Source organism: Spermophilus citellus (genome assembly GCF_964194105.1).
Source record: "Spermophilus citellus genome assembly, chromosome: 17".
Classification (NCBI taxonomy): domain Eukaryota; kingdom Metazoa; phylum Chordata; class Mammalia; order Rodentia; family Sciuridae; genus Spermophilus; species Spermophilus citellus.
Window position 1 is genome coordinate 75,598,367 of NC_138199.1, and position 26,739 is coordinate 75,625,105.

At 62.6% G+C, this 26,739-nt stretch overlaps 1 protein-coding gene and 1 long non-coding RNA gene across 2 annotated transcripts in view; both read right to left on the reverse strand.

Annotated features, from left to right (window-relative positions):
- Nucleotides 1-9,603, reverse strand: part of TIMP2 (TIMP metallopeptidase inhibitor 2) — a 44,378-nt gene extending 34,775 nt beyond the window's left edge. Inside the window, exon 1 of the mRNA XM_081272185.1 lies at nt 9,177-9,603. Coding sequence (XP_081128311.1) covers nt 9,177-9,306 — 130 coding nt within the window. The 5' untranslated portion in view covers nt 9,307-9,603. The remainder of the gene's footprint in view (nt 1-9,176) is intronic.
- A 15,465-nt stretch (nt 9,604-25,068) lies between these two features.
- Nucleotides 25,069-26,507, reverse strand: LOC308636488. The gene is made up of 3 exons (XR_014019423.1): nt 26,372-26,507; nt 25,440-26,341; nt 25,069-25,176 (listed from the first exon to the last, which is right to left on the reverse strand). It is a non-coding gene; the product is annotated as an uncharacterized lncRNA (long non-coding RNA).
- Nucleotides 26,508-26,739: the final 232 nt, after the last annotated feature.

The following is a 26,739-nucleotide window of genomic DNA, read 5'->3' on the forward strand; positions in this document are numbered from 1 at the left end:
TCCAATTCTCCTTCCTCTTCCTCTTGACACTCACCATTCAGCAAGAGAAAGTTCTGGAGAGGAGGGACATAGCAGGGTGGCTCAAAGCCACAGCACGCAGGGCTTTGACGGCGGCTCTCTCAGAACGTCCGGCACCACTTCTGGTAGGCGCCTCCAGGTCTGCTCTGAGGTTAGGACACGTCTGCCGAGCCAGGGCCCTCCGACTCAGCCCTCGAGTCCCTGGTCCCTAGAACACAGCCCATGCCTGGATTAGGCCGCTCTGCTAAACGCTGCACGTGGAATCGGCCTAAACCAGCCAGGCCTGGAGCTCGGTCTATACCACTGTTGACTGCGATGAGACCCACGCTGCAGCAAATTCAAGTTCATCACAGCACAATTAGAAAACCTGCATTTGTCAAAGGCAGTCTGAGCTCTCAGGTGTCCACACTTCTTTAGTTCCACTTAGAAACCTACACACTTGTCACCAGCAGAGCGTCCACTACTGTAGCCTGCCCAGCCACGGCCCCGCTGCTTCATGTCCAGGGGCTCTGGCACCCCCTGAGAAAGGTGAGCAGGGAAGACAACCTTGTAACTAGAGACTTAGGGTGAAAAGTCCCCAGATACGGGGTTTCCAGACACAGGAAGTCTCATTTCCACAGCCCTTGATGGCTGCCAACCCGCCCCTCCGAGGCTCCAAAGCTCTGTTAAGGGCTGGGCGGGGGCAGAGCGCTTGCCTAGCACGAGAAGGCACTGAGTTCCATCCTCGGCACCACATAAAAATGAGTAAATAAAATAAAGGTGTAAGAAATTGTTTTAAAAAAAAGTGCTCACGATCAGATGCCCCCACGTCAAGGACAACAGCCTCCTGACCAACAGAGCTCTAAGGGGTGGACCCATCCTGTCTGAGAGCCTCGAGCCAGGATCCATCTCCTAGAACTCTGGCACCTTGTTCGGGTGGTGACCTTGGGCAAGTCATGGCTTCCCCCTGTCCAAACCTGAGCCGCCTTCCAGCCTCCCCCACAGAGTCCTTGGGACAAGGGAAGAGCCAGGAGGTGCCCCTGCACTGAAGGCCCAGCATCTGGACTTCTCAGCTGTTGCCTGGCTGCCCGGCCCCTGCCTTCCAGAACTGGTGCAGAGAGCAGAGACCACCCTAGGGTTGTTCCTTCGCTCCCACCCTGGAGTCCACTGGGCCATGGGGACAAGATGTCACAGCCAAGGGTCATGGAAGCTGATGGCAGCTCCGTACTAGCCCCTTCCCTCACGGGCCTGGTTTCTCCCTGGGCAGGGCCAGGCTGCTGCTCTTCTCCCGGGACAGCTGAGGGTTGGAGGTTGAATACTAGGAGCGCTACACAGGAAAGCCACCTCTCCCTGAAGATGCTGGACAGGGAGCCCGTGTCCCCAAAGCCCTTCAGCCATGAGGTCAACACAGTCCTGAACACACCACCCACCAGGGACCTGAAGCCTGTGAGTGACACCTAGTCCTTTCTCCCAAGGCCACATCAAGTGCTGTGTCCTTGAAGCACCCTGGACTCCACGGTTGGTGACTGAGACCTGGCTGTGGTTGCTCTGGGACACCTAGCAGCCATGGGACCAGGGCACATGGACCCCGGTCTCCCTAGTGTTGGAGGGCCACGTGGTGAGGGCAGGCTCCGGCCCTAGGCCACTGTGAGGCGCAGGCATCAGCTCAGTGCAGCTGCGCTGGACGCACAGCACGTGCCCCCTCCACGCCCGTGGCATCCCAGCTTTCTTAATCCTCTCCATGCCATCTACCCCTCCCAAGTCACGGACCCCAGCGGGCCACCAGCCAGCACAGGGCATTCTCAAGCCGCTGGACCGACAGGGTGTGGTGCCTGGAAATGACGAGCACCTGGCTTCCCAGGAGGCCTCTGGTCGACGCAGCACCGTGACCATTCAGAGCATGTGGCCCTCCTCGTGTGGCCTGGGCTGGTGGCTCTGAAACCCCCCTGCTCCCTGGGTTCCAGACCTGGGCTGAGGGGTGTCGGGCGGCAGACACGAGCTTGGGAGTACAGAGGAGCCGGCCTGGGCTCAGGCTGTCACCAGAATGTCACAGTCTTGCACCATGCACACGGGAGGTGCCCCTTCCTGTGCTGCCTGCCCGCCTTTCCTCCTAAAGGGCCTTTGGGACAGAGGCCACGGGTCTCTCTGGAGCACTGTCCGGCTCCTAGAGTTCAAGGGGGGGCAGATGCCTCCCCAGCCCCCAGGCTTTGCACCCTGCACTCCCCGTCAGCAGCCACGGAGCAGGTGCAACCTGAGAAGTGCAGCCGGCTCTCGAAGACAGGGAGACAGGCTCCAAGAGGCACCAAGTTGGGACAGAACCATCTCTGTTGGGCCCAGAGCCCAGCCATTTCCCCAACACCTCTCCTTCGCCTTTTTTCTCTAAAACGTCCACTTCTGCGGTGAAGAACCGGCTGTCAAAGTGTGTCCGCAGCAGACAGCAGGCTTTCCCTTCGAAGCCCACCCACCTCCCCTGAGCCCAGAACAGGTGGGCGAATCCACAGCATCTCCAAGGTCACTTTAGAGAATGACCCAGGTGTCCCCTCCTCTCCAGGTATCCTGCTTGCCTCTAGAAGAGGGAGCAGGAAGTGGTGAGAGGTGTACCGGCCCAGGAAGCCCACACCTGTGCAGCCTGCCCTTGGTGACAGGGTCTGAAAGCGTTTCTGTAAGGGGCCACACAGCCAGCTTCGTCTGCGAGGCTCCAGCACCCTGGCTCCCCTGCCCAACTCCACTCTTGCAGGCAAAACACAGCCAGAGACCAGGCATGTCTAGTGGGTACAGCTGTGTTCCAGTAAGACTTGATGCACCACAGCAGGTGCCAGGGCTGTGCGCAGTGCGTCAAACTCTGAAAGGAGCCAGCAAGGGTTCACAGGCCGACTGCCCTGCATGGGACCCCGTCACACCAACCTGGGTGCAGTACACACTGCTGAGGCGGGGAACTCGGGCTGCCGGGCCCTTCCTGGGTCAGCCCTTCCACCCCTGGCCATCCCAGGAAGCCCTCCTCTCTGCATGTGCATCCCAAATGCCTTTTCCCGGGGGCTGGGGACCATGCTGGGAACTGACCCAGGGCCTTGCTCATGCTGAGCCCTTGTGCTACCGCTGAGCCACACCCCAGCCCGCAGGGCCTTTGACTTTAATTATACAACAACACCCCCTGATTGCAGAGGCTTTAGAAAATGCGTTTAGACAGAAGATCTTTAAAGATCACCCTGATCTCCCCGCAGCCCAGGATTCTGGGGCCCTCCTCCAGGCCGCGTCTGCCCCACACAGGCGCTTGGCGTCTGCACCCTTGTTTGCTCAGGTTTCAGGGCAGCAGCAACCTCGAGTTTCTCCACCGAGTGTTGGATCAATTAACCTTGTTAAAATGGACACCAGGGCGTGGCGGTTTCTGAAAACGCCCACTGCACTTGACAACACCAACACGGTGACAACAGGACACCCCCACACCGGGACACCGTGTCTGCGGACCGGTGCGCCCGGGCTACTTCGCAGGTCACAGACGCACGGATCTGTGGTGCCATCGCAAACGCCTGCCCACTGTTCCCTGTAAGAACCAACAGCGGGCGGGCAGCCCACCGGCCACACCAGAGTCCAGCAGCCTCTGCCTCCCTCCTCACAGCCTCTTGTTCAACGACCCTCTTCTGTCCAGCTGCTTCTAGCTGCGAGGCCCTGAGCAAGTGCCTTGCTGGACCTGGGGCTCAGCCTGGACGTCTGCTGAGGAGGTGACGCGTGAGCGCCAGGGACGTGTGGGACATGGCTCCCTCTCGCACTTGGCACTCGGTGCCACCACCACTGTCGCTGCTCTTAGTGCCATTGTCACCTCCCTCTCCTGTCACAGACTCGTCCTGACCAGCCTCCAGGCCCCTGGAGGCACCAGAGCAGACTCAGCTCCCCACCTGTGGGACCACACGTCCCGCCCCCAGCCCTGGTCCCCAGCCCCGGCTGGGAGGTCCCCTGAACGCAGGGGCAAGTCCAGCTCGGCATTGGACGCAGGAAGAGCTGATCCCACGCCCCCCTGGACAGCCCACAGCAAGGCTCGGGCCCTGGGAGCCCACATTCACCCCTGACCCTCGGGGGGCCGATTCCTGCCTCCACTTCAGAGATGGAGACGTGGAGGCCAGGCCCCTTGTCCCACGTCCCTCTGCTGGACCAGGTCACAGGCCAGGACTTGGTGTGCAGAGCCAGCCTCCGACTATGCTCTGCTGCCCAGGCCAGTGCCCTGTCCCCACTGGCTCTCCCCCTCCACGTGGCACCTCCCCTGTTCTCTCATGGCCCCTCCCCCATTTCCCACCGTCTGCTGAAGTACTGGCAGCTCCTGCCCAGACCCCTCCCTGCCTGACCAGCCGACCAGGAGGGGACACTGGCCCTGAGCACCACGGGGCCTCCCGCTGGGTGCACCCCTGAGCCCCAGGCCCCGGCTCGAGGCCCATCTCCATCTCCCAGTCCTTCCTGGGTGCAGCTGCAGGGACTGCCCTGCTCCCCAATAGTGCTCTTGCCCCGGTGCCCTGCCCTCCGGCCCGCCACCCTGGGTGACAGCTCTCAGGAGGCGGGAAGCAGCCACCCCGCCAGGCTTGCTGCTGCTCCCGGGCTCGAGGCTGACCATGCTCCCGTCCACTCGCCCTTCTCCAGTCGCCCGCTCTCCACTCCACGCCCTCGGCTCCAGTCCATTGCCCCACCTGACCCCAGCCCACCAGGCCCGGTCTTTGCAGGCCCCCTCGCCTTAGATGCAGTCTGCCCTCCAGGCTGGCCCTGAGGGGCATCGGGGAGACAGCCCAAGTTCTGCTCTCCCCCCTCCCTTCCAGGAGACAGGAGCGGGCACTGACTCACTGCTCCAGAATCAGAAGCACCTGCCACAGGACTCTGTGTGTAGTGGGCCCCCAGAAGGCAGCCAAGCAATCACCACACAAAATGAGACTCTGCTACAGAAGAAGGAGGTCCCCGAGGCAGTCACCCAGGCCCACCCTTCCAGTAGGGTGTGTGTCCTCCCATCCCAGGGTGCCGCCTCCTCCCACCAAGGTGTGAGTTGAAAGGGCAGCTGCTGCCCACCCAGGGCTCCTTCCCCGGGAACTGCGCCCACGTGGAAGACGACAAACAGAAGCTTCCAGATCTTTGGGAGCCAAGGCAGAGCTGGTGGGGGGACCCGGGACATGTGGGGGACCTTCCTCCTAGAGGGGGCAGAGGGGCGCATCACCCAGGGCTGGTGCCAGTCATCCTGCAGGGAGGGAGGAGACGTGGGTCCCGACCTCCTGCCACTGCCGGGCTGCCTGCCTGCCTCCTCCTCCCTCGCCTCCTCCCCTGCGTTTTCTTCTCCTGCTGTACTTTCTCCTGGAACCTTCCAGCTTCCTGGGGTCCCGGCTGCACATCTCTCAGCTATTTCTGAACCCGAGAGCCCCCCACCTCCGCCTGGGGCCTGGCCTCAGGGTTCCTCATCAGGACTGGACGAGCAGAGGTGGGGAGCCATCGGACAGCAGGTAACCAAGCCCACCCGCAGCTCAGACAGGCACCCTGCCAGAGCCGTCCCAGGCAGGAGGAGCGCCGGTGGGGAGGGTGCCCTTCCACACCTGCTCCACCCCAGGCCCCTGCACACCTCGCCTCCTTGGCTCCAGCGACTCAGGCCCCAGTCGCTGCCTTGGCAGAAGGCCTCCGTCCCCGCAGGGGACACAATGCAAGAGACACCCACAGTGTCCAGAGAGCAGCCCCATCTGCGGAAGGCCTGGCCCCGCTGAGACAAGACGCCCCCCTGCTTTCCACAAGTGAGGTGGGACACAGTCATCGCCAAGGGCTTGCTGTGAGTTTTCTGGGGTGGCTACACCTACCTGTCTGGTCCTATCACTACACACACCGGATCCCCCCAGACCCATAGAAAGTCAGGATGCCCTCGGCCCGTGTGCCCTGGACCCAGCATATGGCCATGTGGCCTTGACGGCGGCCCATCTCCAGCTGCGACTGGAGACCGTCAGAGGCTTGAGGGGGCAGTTTCTGGAGATGGGAGCAGCCAGCGGAGGAGGGTGCCGTCAGGGAGCAAGACGGCTCTGGGCATCGCCTCCCGGCTGGAGGGGGAATTTTATTCTCTAGGTCCAAATAGCTCCTAGATTTACTCTTGACACCAAAAATCAGTGGAGGCATCCAGGGTCTGCCAAGTGACCCAGCTGGCTCAGCAACTCCAGCCTCCCCCCGCCCGTGTGGCTAGAGTTACGGTCGCCGCACAGGCCTGCAGCAGGTGGCGAAGGATGCGCTAGAGGAGAGGGAATCGGGCCGGAGCCTGCGCAGCACTGCTATGGAGACACAAAGCCTCCTGTTTGTCTTGACCTTCCTGGAAAGGACAGGGACTGAGGGTCCTCCAGGAGCAGGCCAGATGGTCTCTTCCTAAATGTCATGACCTCACAGAGAAGTCCCTTTGCGGACCACACTTCCAGTCCTCTCCTTGCCAGAGAGACACCTCCCAGAAATTCTTCCGCAGCAGAGAGCATTCTGTTTCTTAAACCAAGTGCCTCGTGTGGACCCCAGGCTGGTTAGCAAGGCTGCAGCCAGCCAGGAGTGACAGGAGCCAGCCTGTCTAGAGAAATGTGGGCCTTCATCAGCTCCCAACGTGCACCCTGCGGTCACAGTCCTGGTTGCACAAACTCTCCCCAGGGGTGTTTCTTCTTCTTCTTTTTTTTTTGTACCAGGGATTGAACCCAGGGGTGCCTAACCACTGAGCCACATCCCCAGCCCTCCCCATTTTTTTTTTAATGTTTTAAGACTGAGTCTAGCTAAGCTACTGAGGCTGACTTTGAGTTTTTGATCTTCCTACCTTAGCCTCCCAAGCCACTGGGATTACAGGCATGTGCCACCGTGCCCAGCTGCCTGGGGGGCTTTTTTAAACTACAAAAGTAGAGGTCTGAGCCAGGCCCTTTGTGTCTACAAAGAGATCCCAGCCCGAGTAATCTTTAGATGCCCCCCAGGTAATCCTATTCCCAGGATGAGGAACTACTACTGCTGAGCAAGTCACCAACCCGTGCCCCTCAAAGGAAAATCCTAGAGGACAGACCAGCCACTATGGACCAGCAGGGCCTACCCAGGGCCCTACCCAGGGGTGTCCTCCACTTTTTATCCCAAGTTGGATAAGCAAGGAGGGCAGCCTGGGGCACTGGGTTTAGTAGGGCCCTCACCCCAGACTACATCCAGCCAGAACCTAACCTATTCGGAAATAGGGTCATTGCTGGAGTAATCAAGTCAAGATGAGGTCCTACTAGATTAGGGCAGGCCCTCAAACCAATGGCTGGTGTCCTTACCGGAGGGAGATTTGAAGCCAGACACATACCCAGGGGAGAGGGCAGTGTGAAGACAGAGGCAGAGCTTGGCGGGATGAGTCTGTACCCAGAAAATACCAAGGACTGCCAGGAGCCACCCAAAGCTAGGAGAGACCTGGAATAGGAGCCCCCAGAGGGACACCCTCTGCCCACTTCTGCGTTTCAGGCTTCTGGCCTCCTGAACATGACAAATCCCCGTGTTTTAAGTCCCCCAGGTGTGGTCCTGTTTTACAGTGGCCACAGGAGCCAGAAGGCTGGGCTTTGCAGTGTGACTGGGCCTCTGTGCTGGGACAGGGTTACAAGTTGGGGCTTTATGATGATTCAGAGCAACAATTTGACACCAATGCCAGGGAATCTAGGCAGGAGAGGGCCTCGAGGCACAAGCAAGAGCCCTGGACCAAACCAAAGCAAAAGCAGTGCCCGGTGCAGTGGCTGCCTTCACCAGCTCGGCAAGGACAGAAGTGGCTGCCCGGAAATTCTCCCCACGCGGCCGGGGCGTGGAGGGCGTCCCTCGCTCAGCTGCTTCTTGCTCAGCTCCTCTGAACCCAAGCCCCAGGTCCTACAGGCCAGTTTCCTTCTGGGCCCCACGACTTGATCAGAGATGCAGCCTAGCTCAGGATAGGAGCCAGGACAGGCCTGCACTTCAGGGACACCCCCAAGGAAGCCCACCCGTGGTGCCCTTGTGGGAGGAGCCTCTCTTCACCCCCAAATGCTGCTGCACAACAAAGTCAAACTGGAGAAGAGGCCCACTGCCCCCACACCAGGTTTGGTGGAGGGTACGCTGCAAGCCCTCACCACGCCCTGCACCAGGTGGCTCAGCCACGTGGTCCCACAGACAGGAGCTGCTGAAAACTCCCAGGCTGGGCAGGCCAACTGGGGTGGGGACAGGAGCCCCAGAGTGGGCATGGAGAGGGCATTGCTGGCACCAGGAGATGACAAGCACTGTCCTCAGTCAGGGCAGGAGAGGGGTGCCCAGCTTCACAGCCAGGGTACAGGGCACTTGACTGAGAATCAGGAGCAAAATTCAAAGGGAAGGCAGAGGGACTTCGAGGCCCAGAGCCCTGCACCTGAAGATGCCCAGCGCCAGGCCTGGAGGGTCGGCAAGTGTCAGCCTGGGTGGCACCGCCTGCGGCACTCGCCCACTTCTGTCTCCCGCTCCTCTGTGGATCAGACCACTTTGCCCCTCCTGCTCGCCAGCCCCACCTTTGGAAGCAGAGGAGTCCCCAGGGTGATGGAGATTGGCTGCACAAATCCCAGTGCCCCTCCAGTCACCAAAGCCTTCAGTTTTTGTGGACATCCTGAAAAAAGTCACCCACAAAAAAACACTCAGGGTCCCGATCCCTGCCAGGTCCTGTTGGTGGGGCCTCCTGGCCAGGGCACCCAGCAAGGAGCCAGGTCTATGTCTTTCTCGCCTTCCCCCTCAAGCTTGTGGAACCTACCCCGCTGCATGGGGGGCTTCCATCCTGCCCCCTGCTTAATGTCTGAGCCCCCAAAAGGGTCTGGTGGGAGGAGCCCCCGCAGGGAATCCCGTCCCCACCCAGTCCGGAGCCCAGGGAAGCCCAGCTCGCATCTCACCTCTGCAAGTTTCTTCCCCGGGTCCCCAGACCTCCAGTCACCCCCACTGCCGCTGTGTCCCCCGCCCCCAGCGCTGGCATCCCAGGGCGGCCGCCTGCCAAAACCCAAGCCCAAGCCTTCCCCTGGCTCCCTTTTCTGGGGCTGGAGCTGCTGCGGAATTTCGATGGAATTTTGAGGTCGTGAAGCATCTCGGCAAAGAGAGGGAAAGAAAGGGCGAGACGGGAGGGGGAGAAAGTGCGCCCGGGGCGTCCACTTGCAGGACTCTCGAGGGAGCGGGCGGGCTGCGGGCGCGCGGGCGGGGGTCGCGCCGCTTACCTACGTCTGCGTTGCAGAACGCCTGTTGCGGGTGCACGGGGGAGCAGCTGCAGGCGTCGGCCGGGCGCAGCAGCGTCGCCAGCAGCAGGAGGCCGAGCGCCAGCCGCAGGCTGTGGGCCGCGGCGCCCATGGCGGGCCGGGGTCGGCGGGCCGGCGCCCCGGCGGTGGCTGCTCTCGGCGGCGGGCTGGGGGCCGGGCGGGGCCGGCGCACCCTGCTCACCTGCCCGTGCGCCCGCGCAAACTTTCTCTGCTCTTTGTCTCGGGCGGCGCGGGCCGGGCGCGGGGGCAGCGGGCGCGCGGAGAAGAAAGCGGGGCGGCGGCGGCAGCGGCCCGGCTCGGCTCCCCGACTGCCTTCTATGGATGTGTTTGCTGCGGGCTCGGCCCGAGCCGGGCGTTTTATTGCGCTCCGAGGATCCTCTGCTCCTCCTCTCGGTGGCTGGCGGCCAGTGCAGGCCGGCGCTCCCAGCACCCCTCCTCCCGCGCCTCCCGCGCCTCCCCGGCCCTCCCCAGAGCCCCGGCTTTGTTGTGCCTAGCCTGGCACGGCGGGCCTCCCGCACCACCCGCCCCGCGCCCTGACCCGGCGCTGCGCACCTGGAACCCGCCGCCCGGGCCCCAACGCGCGGCCCCCTGCAGCCCCCCGATCCCCAAATGGCCGGATTCGCGGTGTGGGGTGGACCCTGTCCAGGACTTGAGACTCAGACCTGTCCCTCGAGGGCCCCAGGCAACCCACCGCCCACCCTTCCCCTCCAGCCTGGCTCTTGGGTCTACACTGCCTTATCTCCTTCCCTCTGTGCAGACTGTAGCCACTGACTGAGCAAAGGTCTGTGTGTCCTTTGGAGAGAGGGCCTTTCCCCATCATCCCCCTCCCCCTGGGCTCCTGGTTTTGGTGAACTCCGAGGTGGGGGGGGGATTATTTTTTACAAATGGAGGCCTTAGAATTTTCAGTGTGCCTAGCCAGTTGTTGGAGGGAGTGAGGGGTGGGGTTACTGTGGACCAAACAGGATTTCAACTGGCCATATTTCAGACCAGCCAACAGGAGAGAAGGGAGGGCGGGAGAGCCAGGAGCTAGCAGGATCTGTGAGCCTCTGCTCCCAGTTCCCGCCCTTCGCCCACATCTGAAGGACTTTCCCCAAACAGTTCTGTGTTCCAGGAAGGGCCAAGGACTTAAAGGTGTGGAGGAGGAGAGGACAGAGGGGATGGTGGCTGGCCCCTGTCTACCTGTCAGTGAGCCTGGCTTGTGTACAGGTTTGCAACCCAGCTAGGGGGACAGAAACCCAGGAAACGGACACTGTTAGAAAACAGCAGTTGCTGGCTAGACCCCGAGGTGCTAGAAAACACTGCAGGCATGGAAAAGCAGCCTCTGTGGCTTCCCTGGGCTTTCAGACAGGCAACTGGGAAAAGCTAAAAAGGCAGAGTCATTATTTTTAGCACCCTGACAAATCTAAAGTCACTTTTGGCTTTTGTTAACCTAAAATAGAGTTGCGCTGTTGGTGAAACGGTGTTTGATGCTAACTTTTTGGGAAGTTGTTGCAAGTTGTCTGCCTGTAACCTCTTCAGTTTCCTTTCATTCTTTTTTATTACGATTGGGGAAAATGCTGTTGAACTTCACAGAGCCCAGACCCCTGTCCATTTAGGAGACAGACTGGTGGCTCATACGGTGTATGTTAAGGTGATGAGCACCTTGGTGGCAGAGTCGATGGTGTCCCAGAAAGGAGCAGGGCCCATGCACGTTGCACAGAGAGGCCTGAAGTGCACCCTCCCCTAGGGGCTGGCCACCACCCTCACCTGGACTGTGGGTTTCCCTCCCCGGGTCCTGCCCACCTGCACACAATCAGGCTGGCCTTTCTCCCCACCCCTCTCCCCAAACCTTTTCTTGACCCCGGTTCTGCTAGCAGAGTACCCCCTTCCTCTGCTGCCCTCCCGAGTTGTCTTCTCTAAACAGCATCTACACCCCGAGTTTCCAGTTCTTTGCCTCCCTCACCCAGTCTGTTCTCCCCTCTTCCCTTCCTCTCTTCTTCTGCTCCATCCTCAGATGATTTGAGCATCCACTGTACCCTGGACACTGTCCCAAAAGCAGGACACTCCAAAGTCTATGGTTCTGGAATAGCACGTGGAAAGACCCCAAGGCCCTGAGGCAGGACTGTCCTGCCTTGGTGGAGGCTAGCCATGTGGCCTCAGCAAGGGAGGAAAGAGGGTGGAGGCCGGGGATGGTCAGAGGCTGGGAGGGGACACACGGGAGGGCAGATGAGGGCAGGGAGGACGTGTGCTTTCTTAGGAGGGAGGAGGGAGGGTCAAGACCTGACACATCTTCTGGAAGTCAGGGTGGGGGTGGAGCAGGCCCCATGAACAGGCAGGACATAGCCACACGCCCCTGTGCTGACCTCCCGGCCTCCTTGCCATGGAGTGATGATTTGACAAACCCTTCCCAGTGGACTGCTGTGCACGGCTGACCCCAGGCTGTAGAGTCCTGCTGGTGACACCCAGGCTGGCCCTCCCACTCACCTACCACTGCCTGCTGCCCATGGGGTCCCACTCGGGGCCCAGCCTCTGTCCCTGATCACCTCTTCCCCTCCTGGAATCTTCCCATTCCCCACCCAGGAAACCAAGGAATCCACTGACTCTGAGGAGTAGCTTCCGGCTGGCTCTGGGTGTTCTCAGTTCTGTGCGCCTGGACCGGCAGGGCTCAGAGCAGCACAGACCTGGGGGTGGGGACGGGATCAGGACACTCCACCCCTGGACAAGAGAAGGAGCGAGGGAGGAGAGCCCAGGGGTGGCTCTCCTGTCCAGCCTTCTTCACCTCTGGTCTCAGTGTTGGTGGGAGGGCTACAGAGGAGCCACATCAGGGACCCCAGCCTGCCAGGCCAAGTCCCCGGGGGCAGCTCAGGACAGAAGGGAAGCGCCATGCTGCCAGGCCAACATGCCAAAGGTTTGTGGAGGGGGCTTCCAGGCACTCGGACCACACCCTCGGGACACCAGTCCCACCTGGGACACTCACCCCTTCAAAGAGACTTTCCCAGAACAGAGCCCTGCAGGACTGTCCATTCGTCCCTCCCCGTCTGAGCACACCCAGCAAGCGTGTCCCAGGGCGGACCTGGTAAACAGTGACCATGGCCAGGAGGAAGTGCCAAGGCCTCCTCCAGTCTGCTCCTTCCAGGTGAACAGAGTCAGGCTGCTCTCCGGCTGAGACCAACCACATCCACCCAGTGGGAGGAAGAGCTCTGCTTCTCCAGACCCGCCCTCCCAGTCAGAATCAGATCCATCTCCCCTGAGCAGGCGGCCGTCTTCCTAGAGACAGCTTGAGCCGAGCTGAAGCCCCCACACTCTTTCTGGCAGGTTCCGGGAGAGCCAGACGCTCTCGTCAGTAACAGGCATCAGAACTGGAAGTGGACCCCAGGCTCATGGTCCAGAGCTGCAGAGGCAGTGGGCCTGTCTCAGGCGGGTCTCGGGGAGCGGGGAGCGTAGGGGAGGCTGTGTCCGTGGGTCTGGCTGCTTGGGAGGCTTCTGCAGCCAGGGGATGGGACCAAGCAGCTTGGCCACAGTAGGCAGGTGGTCTCTGTCCCCGGCGAGCCCTGGTGGGCTGTTCACCCAGGGCAGTTGAGGATGACAAGACTGTGAGTCAACGTGATGGGCTGCAGGCAGCTGCCGTTCTCACACCGTCCAGTCTACTCATCTCTGTGCACATGGAGGACACGTTCAAGGACATTTCAATAGGAACTTCATGGTCAGTGCCCTTCAGGTGGGGCCAAGTGTCATGATTTTGGTGCGTTGGCATTTGGCCCAGATGGCACTCTGTGGTGTGGCCACCCGGGTGTTGTAGGATGTTGGATAGCGTCCCTGGCCTCACCCTACCTACTGCCAATAGCACCCAAAAGTGTGCCCAGCCCTCACTGGAGAGTCACGCATGAAGAAATGGGTAGACATCCTCGGCCTGAGTAGGCCCAGGGCAGAGGCGCCATTTTGGAAAGCGAACAGTAGTGCATAGGAGAGGAGGGTCAGGGACCTGGAGACCCCAGAGGGGGCCACCCCCTGCTGCCATCCATGTCAGGGGCAGAGGAAAGACTGGGAATATGATAAGACCTTAAAAAGGGTCCATGAGTAATATTTAGCGTGACGTTAAGTATCTGCGTGACTCTGGATCAATCAGGCAAAGGTGTCACCCAGAGGTGAGCAGGACCGTGCCTAGGTGGCGGTGGCTGGGAGAGGATGGGGTCTTCCCCCCCGCCCCCAGCCGCGCTGCAGCAAAGCTCCTTCAGGGGAGGGTCGGCCCTGGGGCAGCCCCAGGCAGAGTGGCCGCCCCCAGTTATCGGAGGTCTGCTTTCAGGTGATGTCACTCTTCCCACCTCCTTCAGGTCTCTTCCTCTGTGTCCATGGCTTGTGTGCTGCCCCTGCCCCGGGGTGTGCAGGAGAGGCAGGGCCTGGCTTCCCTGCACTTGGCCTCCGTCTCCCTCTCCCTTCCCTCCTCAGTCAGGCACCCCTCAGGGCCAGGGCGCCCTCCTTAGCCAGCCTGCCTGGACGTGGGCCCCTGGACACCCTTGTGTGGGACACAACTGTCACAGCCCCTGGCAGCAGCCCTGACACTGCCGGTGTTGGTTGACCCCGGAAAGAGAGGACAAGAGGGAGGGAGGTGTCCGGTGCCCAGCAGGAACCCTTAATGTCTGGCCCCAAGAGAGAGAGATGGCTGCAGCAGGGTGGACTGATGATGCGCACAGCCCAGCTTCAGCTCTGGAGCTGGACACTGTGGCTCCTCCTCCCAGACACCACCTTTTGCCTCCTCTCTGATATGAGTGGCTGGCCTCCAGCAGGGTGGCTGGGACAGGGCCCCTAGCCCTCCTCCAGGAGTGAGGGAGGGTCCAGGGAGTCTGGCTCCCAGGCAGTGGCTTCCCTGGGGTCCCACCCCAGGGCTCTGTCCACCTTGCCCGCCTCCCCTTTCCCACCTGCCTTCTTCCCACCCCCCCACCCTGGGCTCTGAGACCCTTCAGACCATTCTGCGGGCAGGCGGGTGCGGGAGGCCTGGGAGGGAGGCCCCGCCTGCCGCTGATTTCCTCATGCCCAGACTATTTCCTTTTGGCCCTGGGCATGTGGTCATGTGCTGCTTTTCATGGGCGGGTTGGGGACCAAGGCCAGCCAGCCGTGATGGGAAGCCAGTGCCCCTCTGTCCCGGCTTTCTCCAGGAAGCGGGTCTCAGCTGGCCCAGAGGGGGCAGGCCCAGGGGCTGGCCGGCTCAGCGGGCTGCTGGGGGCTGCCTGTTGGTGGTTTCAGGTTCCCCTGGCCTGCGAGCCTGGCCCAGGCTCGGGTTTCCTTTGGTGCTGGGCGTGCTGGCCCGTGGCCGTGATGTCATCGCTAATCCAAACAGGAGGGAGGCTGGTTTCTGGCGTGGGCTGCGGGCCAGTGCTGACTGCAGCAGTAAATCTCAGGGCTGTGATTAGGTCTGTGCCCGAGAAGCCCCCTCCCCTCGGCCTGCTCCTGTTTTTCTTCCTGAGAGCTGCCTGGCCTTCCCTCCGCCCGCCCGCCGCTGCTCTCCCTCCAGTTCTCTCTTCTCTGGGGATGCTTCAGGCTCTTGGTGACGTCACCTGTGGCCGCAGTGCCATCAGTCCTGGGCCAGGCTCTCCTCACCTCCAGACGCAGCCCCACCCCCTCCCTCTGGACCCTGCGTCAGGACCAGGGAGGAGGTGGGGGAGCGCCCTTCCTGGGGAGCAGGGGGCTGGGGGGGCAGAGCCTTTGAAGGCCCTAACTCAACCTGGAGCTCGGAGCCAGAGAGCGGGTTTGGGGTGGCTCGGTCACAACAAGGGCTCGGCCAGGGGGCCACGGGAAAGGCCAGGAGGAGCCAGCCTCTGGAAAGTGAGTCACTGTGACTTGGGCCATTTTCACCAGTTCTGGAGCTGGGGGCTGCTCCTGGGCCCTGCCTGGGCTGCTCACCTTGCTCCCCCTCAAGGGGAGCTGCAGCACCAAGGCAGGAGCCCCGGGCAGCGGCTCACTCGTGAGTGCCTAGAGCTCCCGGACCTCCCAGCCCTGGGCTCCCTGGGCCTCCCCAGCCCTGGGCTCCCTGGGCCTCCCCAGCCCTGGGCTCCCTGGGCCTCCCCAGCCCTGGGCTCCCTGGGCCTCCCCAGCCCTGGGCTCCCTGGGCCTCCCCAGCCCTGGGCTCCCTCGGCCTCCCCAGCCCTGGGCTCCCTGGGCCTCCCCAGCCCTGGGCGCCCTGGCCTCCCCAGCCCTGGGCTCTCTGGCCTCCCCAGCCCTGGCCTCCCCAGCCCTGGGCTCCCTGGGCCTCCCCAACCCTGGGCTGCAGTGGGCCTCCCCAGCCCTGGCCTCCCCAGCCCTGGGCTCCCTGGACCTCCCCAGCCCTGGGCTTCAGTGGGCCTCCCCAGCCCTGGGCTCCCTGGACCTCCCCAGCCCTGGGCTCCCTGGACCTCCCCAGCCCTGGGCTGCAGTGGGCCTCGCCCAGGTTACTGGTTCCTCCTTCCCTCTGTCCTGGTGACCCTGCCCCAGGGCGATGACTAGCCACCACTCAGGCATTCCCTGCCCAGATTCCTGGCTCCCTGACCACAGAGCCATGTGGCCATGCTCCTGGGGAAGGTGTGGAGGACTAGCCCAGAGCCAGGGCTCCCAGGGGAAGTGGCGGGTGCTCACGGTGCCCATCAGTGCCCTACCAGGTCAGGCTGTAGTTCTGACGCCTTGGGGCAGGAGGGATGCTCTAGATGTGGCCTCTGTCCCAGCCCAGGTGTCCCTTGCCCCTGCCTGGCTGCTCTCCCTGGACACTACCCTGGAGTGTGCGTGCACAAGGCCTGGCCAGAGGAAGGCTAGGCAGGCTCCTCTCAGAACTAGGGAGGCCCATGTGGGATCTGGGACCTGTGCAGTGGAGATGGAGTCACCCTGACACGGGTGGAGGTTGACACTTGTCACTGCCTTTCTCTTTCTTTTTGTTGGTTCTGGTGACTGAACCCAGAGGGATGTTATGACTGAGCTACGTCCACAGTCCTTTTTTTTAATATTTATTTCTTAGTTCTCGGCGGACACAACATCTTTGTTGGTATGTGGTGCTGAGGATCGAACCCAGGCCGCACGCATGCGAGGCGAGTGCGCTACCGCTTGAGCCACATCCCCAGCCCCCACAGTCCTTTTTTTTTTTTAAATTTTATTTTAGAACGGGCCTTGCTAAGTTGCAGAGGCTGGCCTTGAACTTGTGATCCTCCTGCCTCAGCCTCCCCAGTCACTGGGATCACGGGCGTGGGCCACCACACCGGGCCCAATGGTATACATCTAAAGATCGCAGTTCATCTGTTCCTTCATTTGACCAGGAGACCTGAGTGGGAGCCGGACAGGGATGGAACAAAAGGGGCCCCTCCCATCCTATGGCACAACCCGTCCCTGAGCACAAAGATAGACAAAGAGGTCGTTTCAAGGAGTGGGAACAGCCTGGTGACAATGGTGGCACTAAAGCCTTGCTGGGGGCGGGCTGCCTGGGCGGACTGACAGCTCAGAGAGCTGGAGGTGGACTCAGGGCCAGCCGCGGGTGGGCAGGTCCTAGATGGGGAGGCCATCGTGCCAGAGGCCTGAGGGTGGCAGGGCGGGTGGGGCGGGGCCGGGGGCCAGCAGGGTCTGAGGTGAGCAGTGGTGCTGGAGCGGGGCAGCAGCTGCTGGTGGTGACTCAGCCGAGCAGAGATTGGAAACACATGTTCCCGCCAGGAGCCAGAGGCCATCTCTTATTCAGAGCTGGGGTTTCTTGGAGGACCTGGGAATGGACAGGGAGAGGGTGGGGAGGGAGCAGCGTGGTCGGCAGGCCACAGGGAGGGCCTGCCCACCGTCCCTACATCAGCATCCATCTGTGGCAGGATCGTTCCTATGATGCCTGGGTTTTTTTAATGAAAAATTCCAACTCACCCCCCCCCTTTTTTTTTTTGGTATCAGGCATTTGAACTCAGGGCCACTCGACCACCGAGCCACATCCCCAGCCCTATTTTGTACTTTCAGGGACAGGGTCTCACTGAGTTGCTTAGCGCCTTGCCTTTGCTGAGACTGGCTTTGAACTCGCCATCCTCCTGCCTCAGCCTCCAAATCCCGTCTTAAGGAACCAAATCTCCCCCCGTCCAGCTCATCAGTGTCTGCCCAGAAGATCCTCAGCCAGAGGCAAACGTTGGGAGAATGGCTTTTCTTGGGGTAGAATGGCACCTACTTTACTCTGCAACCCTTTATCTAGCCACAGCCTTTTCTCCTGGGGAAAACCCGGCGGCCAGCACCCTGCTCTGAGTCCCTGCCCCCTGTGTCCAAGTCTTCAGAGCCAGTGGCCAGTCCTCCGCCTCCTGCCCAGTTCCTTCGCTGGAGTCTCGCAGCCTCTGCCCTAGAGTTCCTCAGAAGCCTGGTTCTCTGGGTGGGCCAGGGGGCACCTGAAGCGTCACCATGACCTGTGGTTTACGGAATGCCTACCACGCGCCCTTCCCTTCCGTTAGCGGCTTTCGATCCCGCTGTGTCATGGAGGCACAGCACAGTTGACTGCAGCCGTGGACTGGGGCTCAGACCCACAGAGCCTCTGTGTGACTGTGTGCTTGTGTGGCCTCTGGGTCTCTGTCTCAGCCCACTCCTGTGGAACCTGGGGTCCCGCCAGGTCCCAGGACAGTGTCCAGCACTCAGCAAGTCCTCAGTGACGAGGGCTATGAAGGGGTCGGGGAAAAGCAGGTTGTTTGAGTGGCTCAGCGCTTGCTGGAGCCAGGGCCCAGGCCCACGCCTGTCCCCTGGACCCTAGTCCGCCCTTGCACCCCCTGGGCTGCCTGATGCACACCCTTGGCAGGGTTCTCCGAGCCGCAGCCGACCTGTCGCTCTCAGTTAAGATCCGAGGCCTCTCTGCCCAGAACTCACCCCTGGACACTTTCCTTGGGAACGGGCAGCAGCGGCACTGGCAGCCCAGGGGAAGGGAGAGGCTGGGGGGACACCTCACCTGGAGGCAGGTGCCCTGGTGAGCGCAGACCTTTGGGAGTTCAACCCCGGTGGCTTTATTCAGAGCGCACAGGAGCGCGGAACCCGGGCAAACGCACAGGCAGGGGGGCTGGACAGCAGGCTGCGGCCCCTCTGGCTCCCCCCCCCCCCCGCAGCCCCGTGACCTCCCGCCCCCGCCCACCAGCCCTCAGTCCAAATCCTCCATCCCTCCCGTCCTTCTCTAGGTCACCTTCTTGTGATCCGATGGGGCCTGACTCTATGGTGTGGTCAGCAGCACCAACTGGCAGCCAGGGCCTGGGGGTCTGAAGGACAGACCTGCTCTAGAGGGAAGCCAGAGCCCCCCCCCAGGAGGCCACAGGACAGGCTGGGCCCCTGCTGACCTGCCCATGAGACCCATACCTTTAGGTCTTTCAGCACCAGGGTCTGGGCCCTGGAGGCCACCACATCTGCCAGCCTGGTGGCCACAGTCCATCGGCCTGAGAGGTCCTGTCCCCAGAAGGTCCCTGGGGCTCCGTCCCCCAGGCTGATGACCTTAATGGGAGGGGAAGGAACCCTCTTCAGCATCCTGGCCTGTCCTTCCCCTGGGCAGCCACCGGGACTGCCTGTCCCCTGGGAGGCGTGTTGGGGCTGCCGCTCTCGTGTTGGCCATCAAAGGAAACACTTTTTGCAGGGTTCTGTGACCTGAGGGAGGCAGCCGGCTTCCCAAGGGTGAGGTGCAGGTGGGGAGGGCACACCTGCTGCCCGAGAGGCTGCCCTGTGCCTGGGGAACCCCTTGCAGCCCGGAGGAGGGGACAGCCCAGCGTCCACCAGATGATGAGGGGACAGTGCAGCGTCGTCTCCCCTTGTGGTGGACTAGCATCCGGCCCGAGGGAGAGAGAGCTGACACCCCTCCTGTGAGGACCGGCCTCGGCTGCGGTGAGCCACGAGCAGGGCCATGGGCAGGGCCTCTGGTGGGGCAGCTGCACCCCCTTTCCGGCCACCCGGGGTCTGACAGGGTGGCTCCTCTCCAGGTCTTCACGTTGGGACCTGGAGGAGCAGGCCGCCCACAGGCTGAGGCTGGCCTGGCCACCCGTCAGCGCTGCCGAAACCCTCCCTCCACCCCAGGCTGGAGCCTGCAAGTGCCCGGAGAAGGAACCGGAGCCGACACCGCGGAGGGCGGTCCCCGGCAGGAAGAGCCCGGCGGTCAGGGAGCCCTGGGTCTGGGTGACCCGGCTACGCCAAGGCATCCTCTGGGGGCGGGTGGGAGTGGCACATCCCACCCGAGGTGTGGCACCCCTGAGGCGGGCCAAGGTCAGGGAGGGTCCAGGGCCTGCCCAGCCACAGAAGACCCAGCAAAGCCACGCGTGCACGTGGACCCTAGGATGGGCCTCCCCAGCGCAGCTCAGGGCACTGCCGGCCAACGCCAGCACCCCGTGACGTGAGCTGGAGAAGACCGGGCAGGTCACCCATGAATCAGCGGTGGCCTTGTGGCCCCAGCCCAGACCTCGTCTGCCGGTGGCCTCACTGGGCTCTTGATGGTCTGATGCCTTGGGACCCCTCCCGACAGGGCACATTCACGCCTGTCCCCCGGCCTCGGCTCAGGGGCGGCTCTTTCTGACCCAGGCCCCGGGGGTGGCCCCTGGAGGGCAGGAGCCGGGAGCTGCTCTGGACTGCAGATGGCTTCCTGGCAGAGAGGTGAGAAGTGCCAGGAGACCCTAAGGCGAGGAGAGGCCCTGGCCGCCAGTCCCCTCCCTCCTGCCCCGCCTCTCGCCACCCAACTTAGGTGACCGCGCTCTTGCCTCTGGCCCCAGGGACTCAGCTGTGGGCCTATTTCAGGTCAGAGCGTCCCTCTCACAGGGGCACCAGCCCAAAACCTGTCCAGTCATTTCTTGCAGAAATGATTTGATTTCCGCAGAGCACACCTCGCGGCCTGCCGGGCCGTTTCCCACCGCCTGCTGGCACCGGCTCCTCCAGGGGACTGTGGTCAGGAGAGGGCTGCAGCTCTGTCCCCCTGGCTCAGCGTCTTGAGCAGCATCCAGATTCTAGTGGCTACCCCTCCCACCCAGAGGACCCAGCCTGAGCGGAACTGAAGCCAGCCGCCACCTGGTTGGGATGCAGAGGACACAGGACTGGACGCCCGGCACCCCGCCATCCGGGCTCCCTGTGGAGGAGGCCTGGGCCCTTGTTCCTCAGCTGGACAGCTTCTCCATTGACCACCAGAAGCCGACCAGACAGGGACAGTGGTGGAGCAAGAGGCGGAAGCAGCCCCCGTGGCTGGGCGGCTCCTCGCTCTCGGCCAGGGAGGACGGTGACCACCAGGCTGGGGCTGGAGGAGGTGCCGTGGCCTGGGCAGACCTGGGGCACCACACGCTGCCCTGAGGGCAGGCCAGGAAAGGGTGCGCAGGACGGGCAGCAGGTGCTGTCCCCAGCCACGTCCCGGACACTCCTGGGGCTTCGGGGCTTCCTTCTGGTGTGTGCGCAAAGCCTCCTGTGCCCGAGCCCCAGGCTGGAGCCCCGGCTGGGCCCGGCCGGGAGGGGGAGAGGGACTCGCGGAGGTCGGCCTCCCGTGTAGAAGAGGGAGGCCGTGGGCGGGGCGAAGGGCCACCAGGGGAGGAGCCCACTCCCGCCCCACCCCTGTCCGGGAGCCGGTCCCGGGGGCGCAGCGGCCACCAGCCGCCTGTAGCCATCTCTGGGCTGTAGGAGGCCCTCAGGGCCAAGGCCCCGCACAGCCCGCTGCCCCCAGGGGACGCGCCTGCCTTCTTCCCGTGTCCCCGAGTGGCACCTTGGGCACGCCATGGCAGGTGGGCTTTGATCTGGGCTTTGAAGACGAGTAAATGAGATCCCCGGTGTGTGGGGGGCTGATGGGACACTCACACGTTGCGGATGGACGGCCACCTGCTCTTGTCTTCTTTCCAAGCACGGAAAAAAAAGGAGCATTGGTCACTGTGGCAGGCTCTGGGGACAGAGGTATTCATGAGGCCTGTCCCTGCTCCTGGCAGCCGGTCGTCGAAGCCAGGGGACAGGTTCCACAGAGAGATAGCAAAGACATCACAGTTGACTCCTGAGCTGGTGACAATCATCTCAATTGTAAGTAACTGTGCACCAGACCATGGTCCCCAACAGGTAAGTAGATTGCTGGATCACCTAACTGAACGGTCCCCAGGGAGGGCAGATGTTGACAGGCTGGATCCGGGCTTGCCGTTCCTGTGGGTGTCTGCTGCCTTCTCAAATTGGATTACCTCGTGGTCACAAAATGGCTGCCAGCACAACCAGGCTACATGGGTCCACACTGAGTTGCAGATCAGAAGCTACGAACTTCGCTGTGGAGAGGCGCACGGTGCGGACCCAGACTCCCACCGAGCTGACCCTCAGCTCTGTCTCTACTGTTTCCTGGCCTGTGACTCTGGGCACGTGACAAACACTGGAGAACTGTAGCACTGGTCTTGATGTTGTGGTGAGAGGTAATTGAGCAAATGAGCAGTAAGCACGTAGCTGGTCCACGGGGTGTCGTAAGTGCCTGGGACACTGGCCCGGGTCACCCGCTGCATCCTGAGCTGCTCCCATGACTGTCTTTTCTTTTTTTTTTTTCTTTTGAGCATAGATTTGTTTGTCTTTGAGGCGGATCTCACTATGTTGCCCAGGCTGGCCTCCACCTCCTGGGCTTGAGCCATCCTCCTGCCCGGGCCTCCCGATTAGCTGGACCACCGGCATGCACCACGGCCTCTGGCTCCCGCTGGTTTGATGTGGAATCCACCTCCCACGCAGCCCTGCTGACTCTTCCCCTGGCTCCAACAGGGACATACCGTCCCCCCTCTGGCCTTGCGTATCAGCTCAGTGCTGGGCCTTGGCCCCGAGCAGGCTCTGTGAGAACACAGAAGACACGGCCTTCCCAGAGGTTGGGGAAGATGGTCTTTCCGCCCACGGGGGGTGGGTCTGCGGCCTCCTCTTGCACCAGACAGGCTCTGAGGACTGTTGTTCCCAACAGGGACCACGGGTGAGGTCCTGTGTGACGTCCGAGGCCAGGTCACGGAAACACCGCACCCTGGGCCTGGCTGCCCTGGAACCCAGGCAGCACACTGAGAGCCGGGGCGGCCTCCACGCAGGGAAGGAGCCCAGCCAGCAGCCAGTTCTGACTTGTGAGGGATTCCCCAGGCCCCAGCTGAGTTGCCCCAGCTGACACCATGTAGAGTGGAGATGAGCTGTCCCTGCTGAACCCTGTCCATGAGGGACCTTTACTAGCCCCAAAGCTTGGGTGGTTTGTTGTATTAGAAATTGATGACTGGAATAGGAGCTCTGTAAAGAAAGCTCACTCTTGCCTTTCAGATGTGGAACAGAGCCTGGAGCCACTGCAGCCGCTTTGCCACCATGAGGGAGGCCCATATGAGAATAAAGTTGCCGCTACGGCGAGAGTGTAAAAGAAGTAGACCCGAAAGAAACCAGTCATTTGGATGTAGCTGAACTTCAAGGCTCGACCAGCCGGAAGCTCATCCAACTGTTATATTTCTCAGATATGATAAGCAAAAATATCCCCCTAAAAAATGTAGGTTCCTCCGAATTGATCTGCTACAGCCTAAACCAGCCTGGCAAATGAACTTCCTGTGGCAGGCAGGGAAGCATCTGCTGGGTTGGAGCAGAGGGAAATGCCTGGGTAAGGGCCTTGGGACACTCACCATGGGCCCTTGGGGCTGGCCTGGAGGGAGCTGGACAGGGAGTCCACTGGGGTTGGCAGCCCTCCAGGCAGGAGGGGGCAGGGAGGGCTGGACAAGGGCGCGGCTGAGGGTCCTGGGCCCGTCTCTGGCGAGAGCGGAGCAGAGAAGCCTGCGTCCCTGGGCAGTGCCCGCCCCGCCTGCCTGCCCACGGCCCGAGGCCTCCCTCCTGGGTCCACCCAGCCTGGCTGGGAGGAGGGCCCTGGCGGAGCTCTGGAGGGAAGTGGGCATTCGCAGGCCCCGGCGACTCGTGGCCTCACACTGGTGCTGCCGTCCACTGTCCCCGGCCTGTGCTTTTGGGTCCCCTGCCCACCCTCCAGCGAGCCCAGAGGGGTCCACCAAGGCCCTCTGCTGGCTACAGCTCATCAAGAGCTGGGCCGGTTCCCCTCCTCCTGGGCCCTGGACCCCCTCCCTGATGTCCCCAGGGGTGCCCCCTAGGTCCTGAGGTCCCTCCCCTCAGGGTCTGCACAGCCAGGACCCCTGCAGCCCCTCCCTGAGTGCCCAGCCCTGGGCCGGGGCTCACACCACCCTGGCAGAGCCTGGGCACCTGGGAGGGGGCTCAGGAAGTCCAGAGACCCCCTTCTCAGGGCCCATGGCCAAGGTCCTCCTGGCCCGGCCGCTTCCTGAGCCCCCAGGCTTGGGCAGCCCCCGCCCAGGAGCCCCTGCTGTGCCCACAGGAAGCAAACCCTCGGCAGGCAGTGAGCTGAAGAGTCCAAGTCTTTAGGGAATCCTGGAACTGAGGAGCCGGCAGCCACTGCCTGAGACGTGACCCCGAGCTCAGAGATGCTGGCCTGGCCTCCCCCTGCCGTCCCTGGACCAGCCAGGAGGGCTGCTGGCCCACCCAGCCTCCCTGGCCCTGGGGGTGGGCCCTGTCCCCTTCTCTTCTCTTCCATGAACCCCAACAAGGGCAACGCTTCCGAGGACAGCCTGAACCCCAGACATGGACACTATATTCTGAAGGGGTGAGGGGAAAGCAGTGGCCAGCCTGGGATTCCAGCCTGAGGCCCTGAAGAGGGAGGTCTCCCCGGGGGTTGGAGCTGGGACCACGACATAGAAATGCAGGGTCACCCCCGTGGTCAGAAGAGAAACTGGCCACCGGAAGCCTCCAGCTGCCCTGCCTTCAGTGACCGTGACAAGTCTGTTTGGGAAGTGTGCCGTGCCCCCCTCCTTTCACAGAGACCGGGGCTAAGGCTCAGAGAGGGAAGCCTCCTGTCTGAGGTCACACAGCTAAGAGGCGGGAGCCCAGCCTGGCCATGTGGCTTTCAAGCTGTGTCACGCCCTTCTGGAACTCAGAGCCACCTGGCTCGCCTGGCTGCCCTCTCAGACAGCCACGGGTGTGACCCCGGTATGTGGGGTAAACGTTCAGAGTGGGCAGGGCTTGGCCTGGGGCTTCAAGGTGGGCACAGGACCTTCTAGGCCTCCTGAGAGACTGACCTCCGAGGGCAGCCGTTCCTCGGTGAGAGGACAGGAGGTCGGCGTCCCTCAAAGCTCTCCCCCAGAAGCGAGTCTCACCAGGCTCGGGGACGGCATCAGTAAAGAAGTGGGAGATGGCGGAGGTCAACACAGCCCTGGTTACCATGGCCAGCCACCCCCAATCTCTGCGTTGCCACGGCAACCCTACTCCTGCTACCGTCCCCACACGGGGCCTGCTGTGACTGAAGCAGAGCTGCTTACACCCGGCTCCCTGGGAGGGACGCAGCGGCTGGTCTGCGAGGAGCCGCTGCTCAGCAAGTGCAAACCCAGGGTACACGGGTCCACTCACGGCCCTGCCCCCTGCTCCAGGGCCGGCTCTGCTAGGGCCAGAGGCCACCCTCCGGGGAGAGACCATCATGCTCCTCCACCGGGGACGGAGCAGTCCTGATTGCGGACGCCTGGCCGACCCTCTGATGCTCTTGTCCAGCTCCCCATTTTGGTAGACAGGGGACAGGCTGGGGAAAGGGGTCAGAGAGTCAAGGGGCAGCCAGAATGGAGCTGACCAGGTCAGAGCAGGACCATGGGCAAAGGCACCTGTCGTTTCAGAGCTCCGAGGCCAAGCCCTGGGGTCAGCCCCTGACAGTGGGAAGCCGGGTCTGGAGGCCGATGGCCGTCCACCAAGGCCCTGACTCCGAGGGCCCTCCTGGATCTCCTGGCTAGCAGGTTTCCCAGTTGACAGACGCTGCTGGCGGTCCCCTGCTGTGAGAAGTTCCGGTTCGGACAAGCTGTCCCAGGAGTGGGGTGGCCCTGCCCTCCCTGGTGACTCACCTGGTGCCCGATTCTGGCTCTGGGCTTCTTCCCCGGGTGTAGGTCTGCGCTGGCTCTCCTGAGAGGGCTCGGTAACTCGTCCAGCCACGCAGCCCAGGGAGGGCGCCTCGAGCTGGCCGGTTGGTGGGCAGAGGCGGGACGGCCGTGCCCTGTGGGCAGGTGTGGAGGGACACAGTCTGCTGTGTGCCCAGGACAGCTCCAGAGGTGGTGAGGGTGACTGGCCCTGGGTGTGGCCCCAGGACCGGGAATCAGTGTCACCAGGAACCAGTTGGAAATGCAGGGCTCAGGCCCATTTCCACAAGAGCCTCGGGATCCAGGCAGCCTCGAGGGCTGGGGGGTCCCAGAGGGCTCGGCACGTGAGGCCACAGCCTGGTGAGGGGGGAGGAACGTTCCAGAAGGACAAGACACACACCTGCGTCCCGGAAGCAGAAAGAACATCCAAGGCCAGGCCCGGGGGCCAGGTGGGGGGACCTCTCTGTGAAGGGATGGCCATGGGGGCGCTGCTGGCTCTTCTTGGCCCTTTTCCGGGTGACCACCCCTGGGTCAGTCAGGATGGAGGACTTTCAGGGCTCACGTAGAGAGCAGAGCTCTTGGTGACACCTGCCAAGCCCTGCCAGACGGCTCTTCAGGACCTTCATGAGAGGCTCAGGGGTCCCACGCGGGGTCTGGCAGCGGGCAGCCACGACCCAGCTCCCACCCTGCGTGGGCCAGGGGCCAGAGCCAAGCCCACCCAGCAGGACCTGCGTAGCCAGGCCGGGGGACCGGCAGCCTCCTGGGGGAGGGGAGGGTGCTGACTGCACCAGGGTGCGGGCCGCTTGCTGAAGGGCTCACTGGGTCTCTCTCACGCTGGGTCTCACAGGACATGCGCTGACGGCTTGGGAGGGGCTTCAGGAGCCCCCTCGAGTTTGGCCAAGCAGACCCTCGATCAGTCACCCACCTCTCCTGTCCTGGGGAGCAGGAATGACGTACACTTTGGCCAAACTCCACGTTCTGCTCAAACCCCAAGAGCAGATCTGCACTTTAGAGTCAGCTGTGGCCCCCGAGCCTGGTCTGGAGCCTGGAGTCCCTCTGCAGCGGCCTCAGGGGCCCTCTAAACACACATGGCTGAGCCACGTCACCTGGGATGCCCAGGAGCGGGCACAAGGGCCATTTGGTGCTACTTGGGTGTTGTGGCTTTGGGCTAAGGGGGCAGGACTGGGGTCTTAGAGTCAGGGTGCCCAGTCTCACAGAAGAGGAGTCTGGCCGGGAGAGGGAAGGGCTTAGCTCTGACACTAAAGGGTGGCGCTCCCCACCCCACCGCCCTGGTCCAGCCCCCTTCTACTCACAGAGCGCCAGACCCATCACTGGCCGGCCACTTCACTGCCCCCCCTGTTGGGACAGGCTTCCTTCCGTGAAGCCCAAACCTGTCTCTGTGGCCTCTCTGCTTTGGCCTCTTGGATCTTTGAAGTTGCTGTGGTCACTGATCCATTCAATGCTCTGTCCCCAGTCTCACCAAGAACAGCCTCCACTGATGAACTTCACCACCACCACCACCACCAGTCCACTGAGTGGCCTGGGCCAGGCAACTCGGCCAACTCAGCTTGCTGAGCCTGGTCCCGGGGTGAGCTGCCTCCCCCGACCACCGGAGGTGTCCAGAACCCGCAGTCCACCCACGGCCAGCAGGGGGCGAGTGGGAGAGCGTATTGTGTTGAGGAACAGTGCTGGAGGCCCCC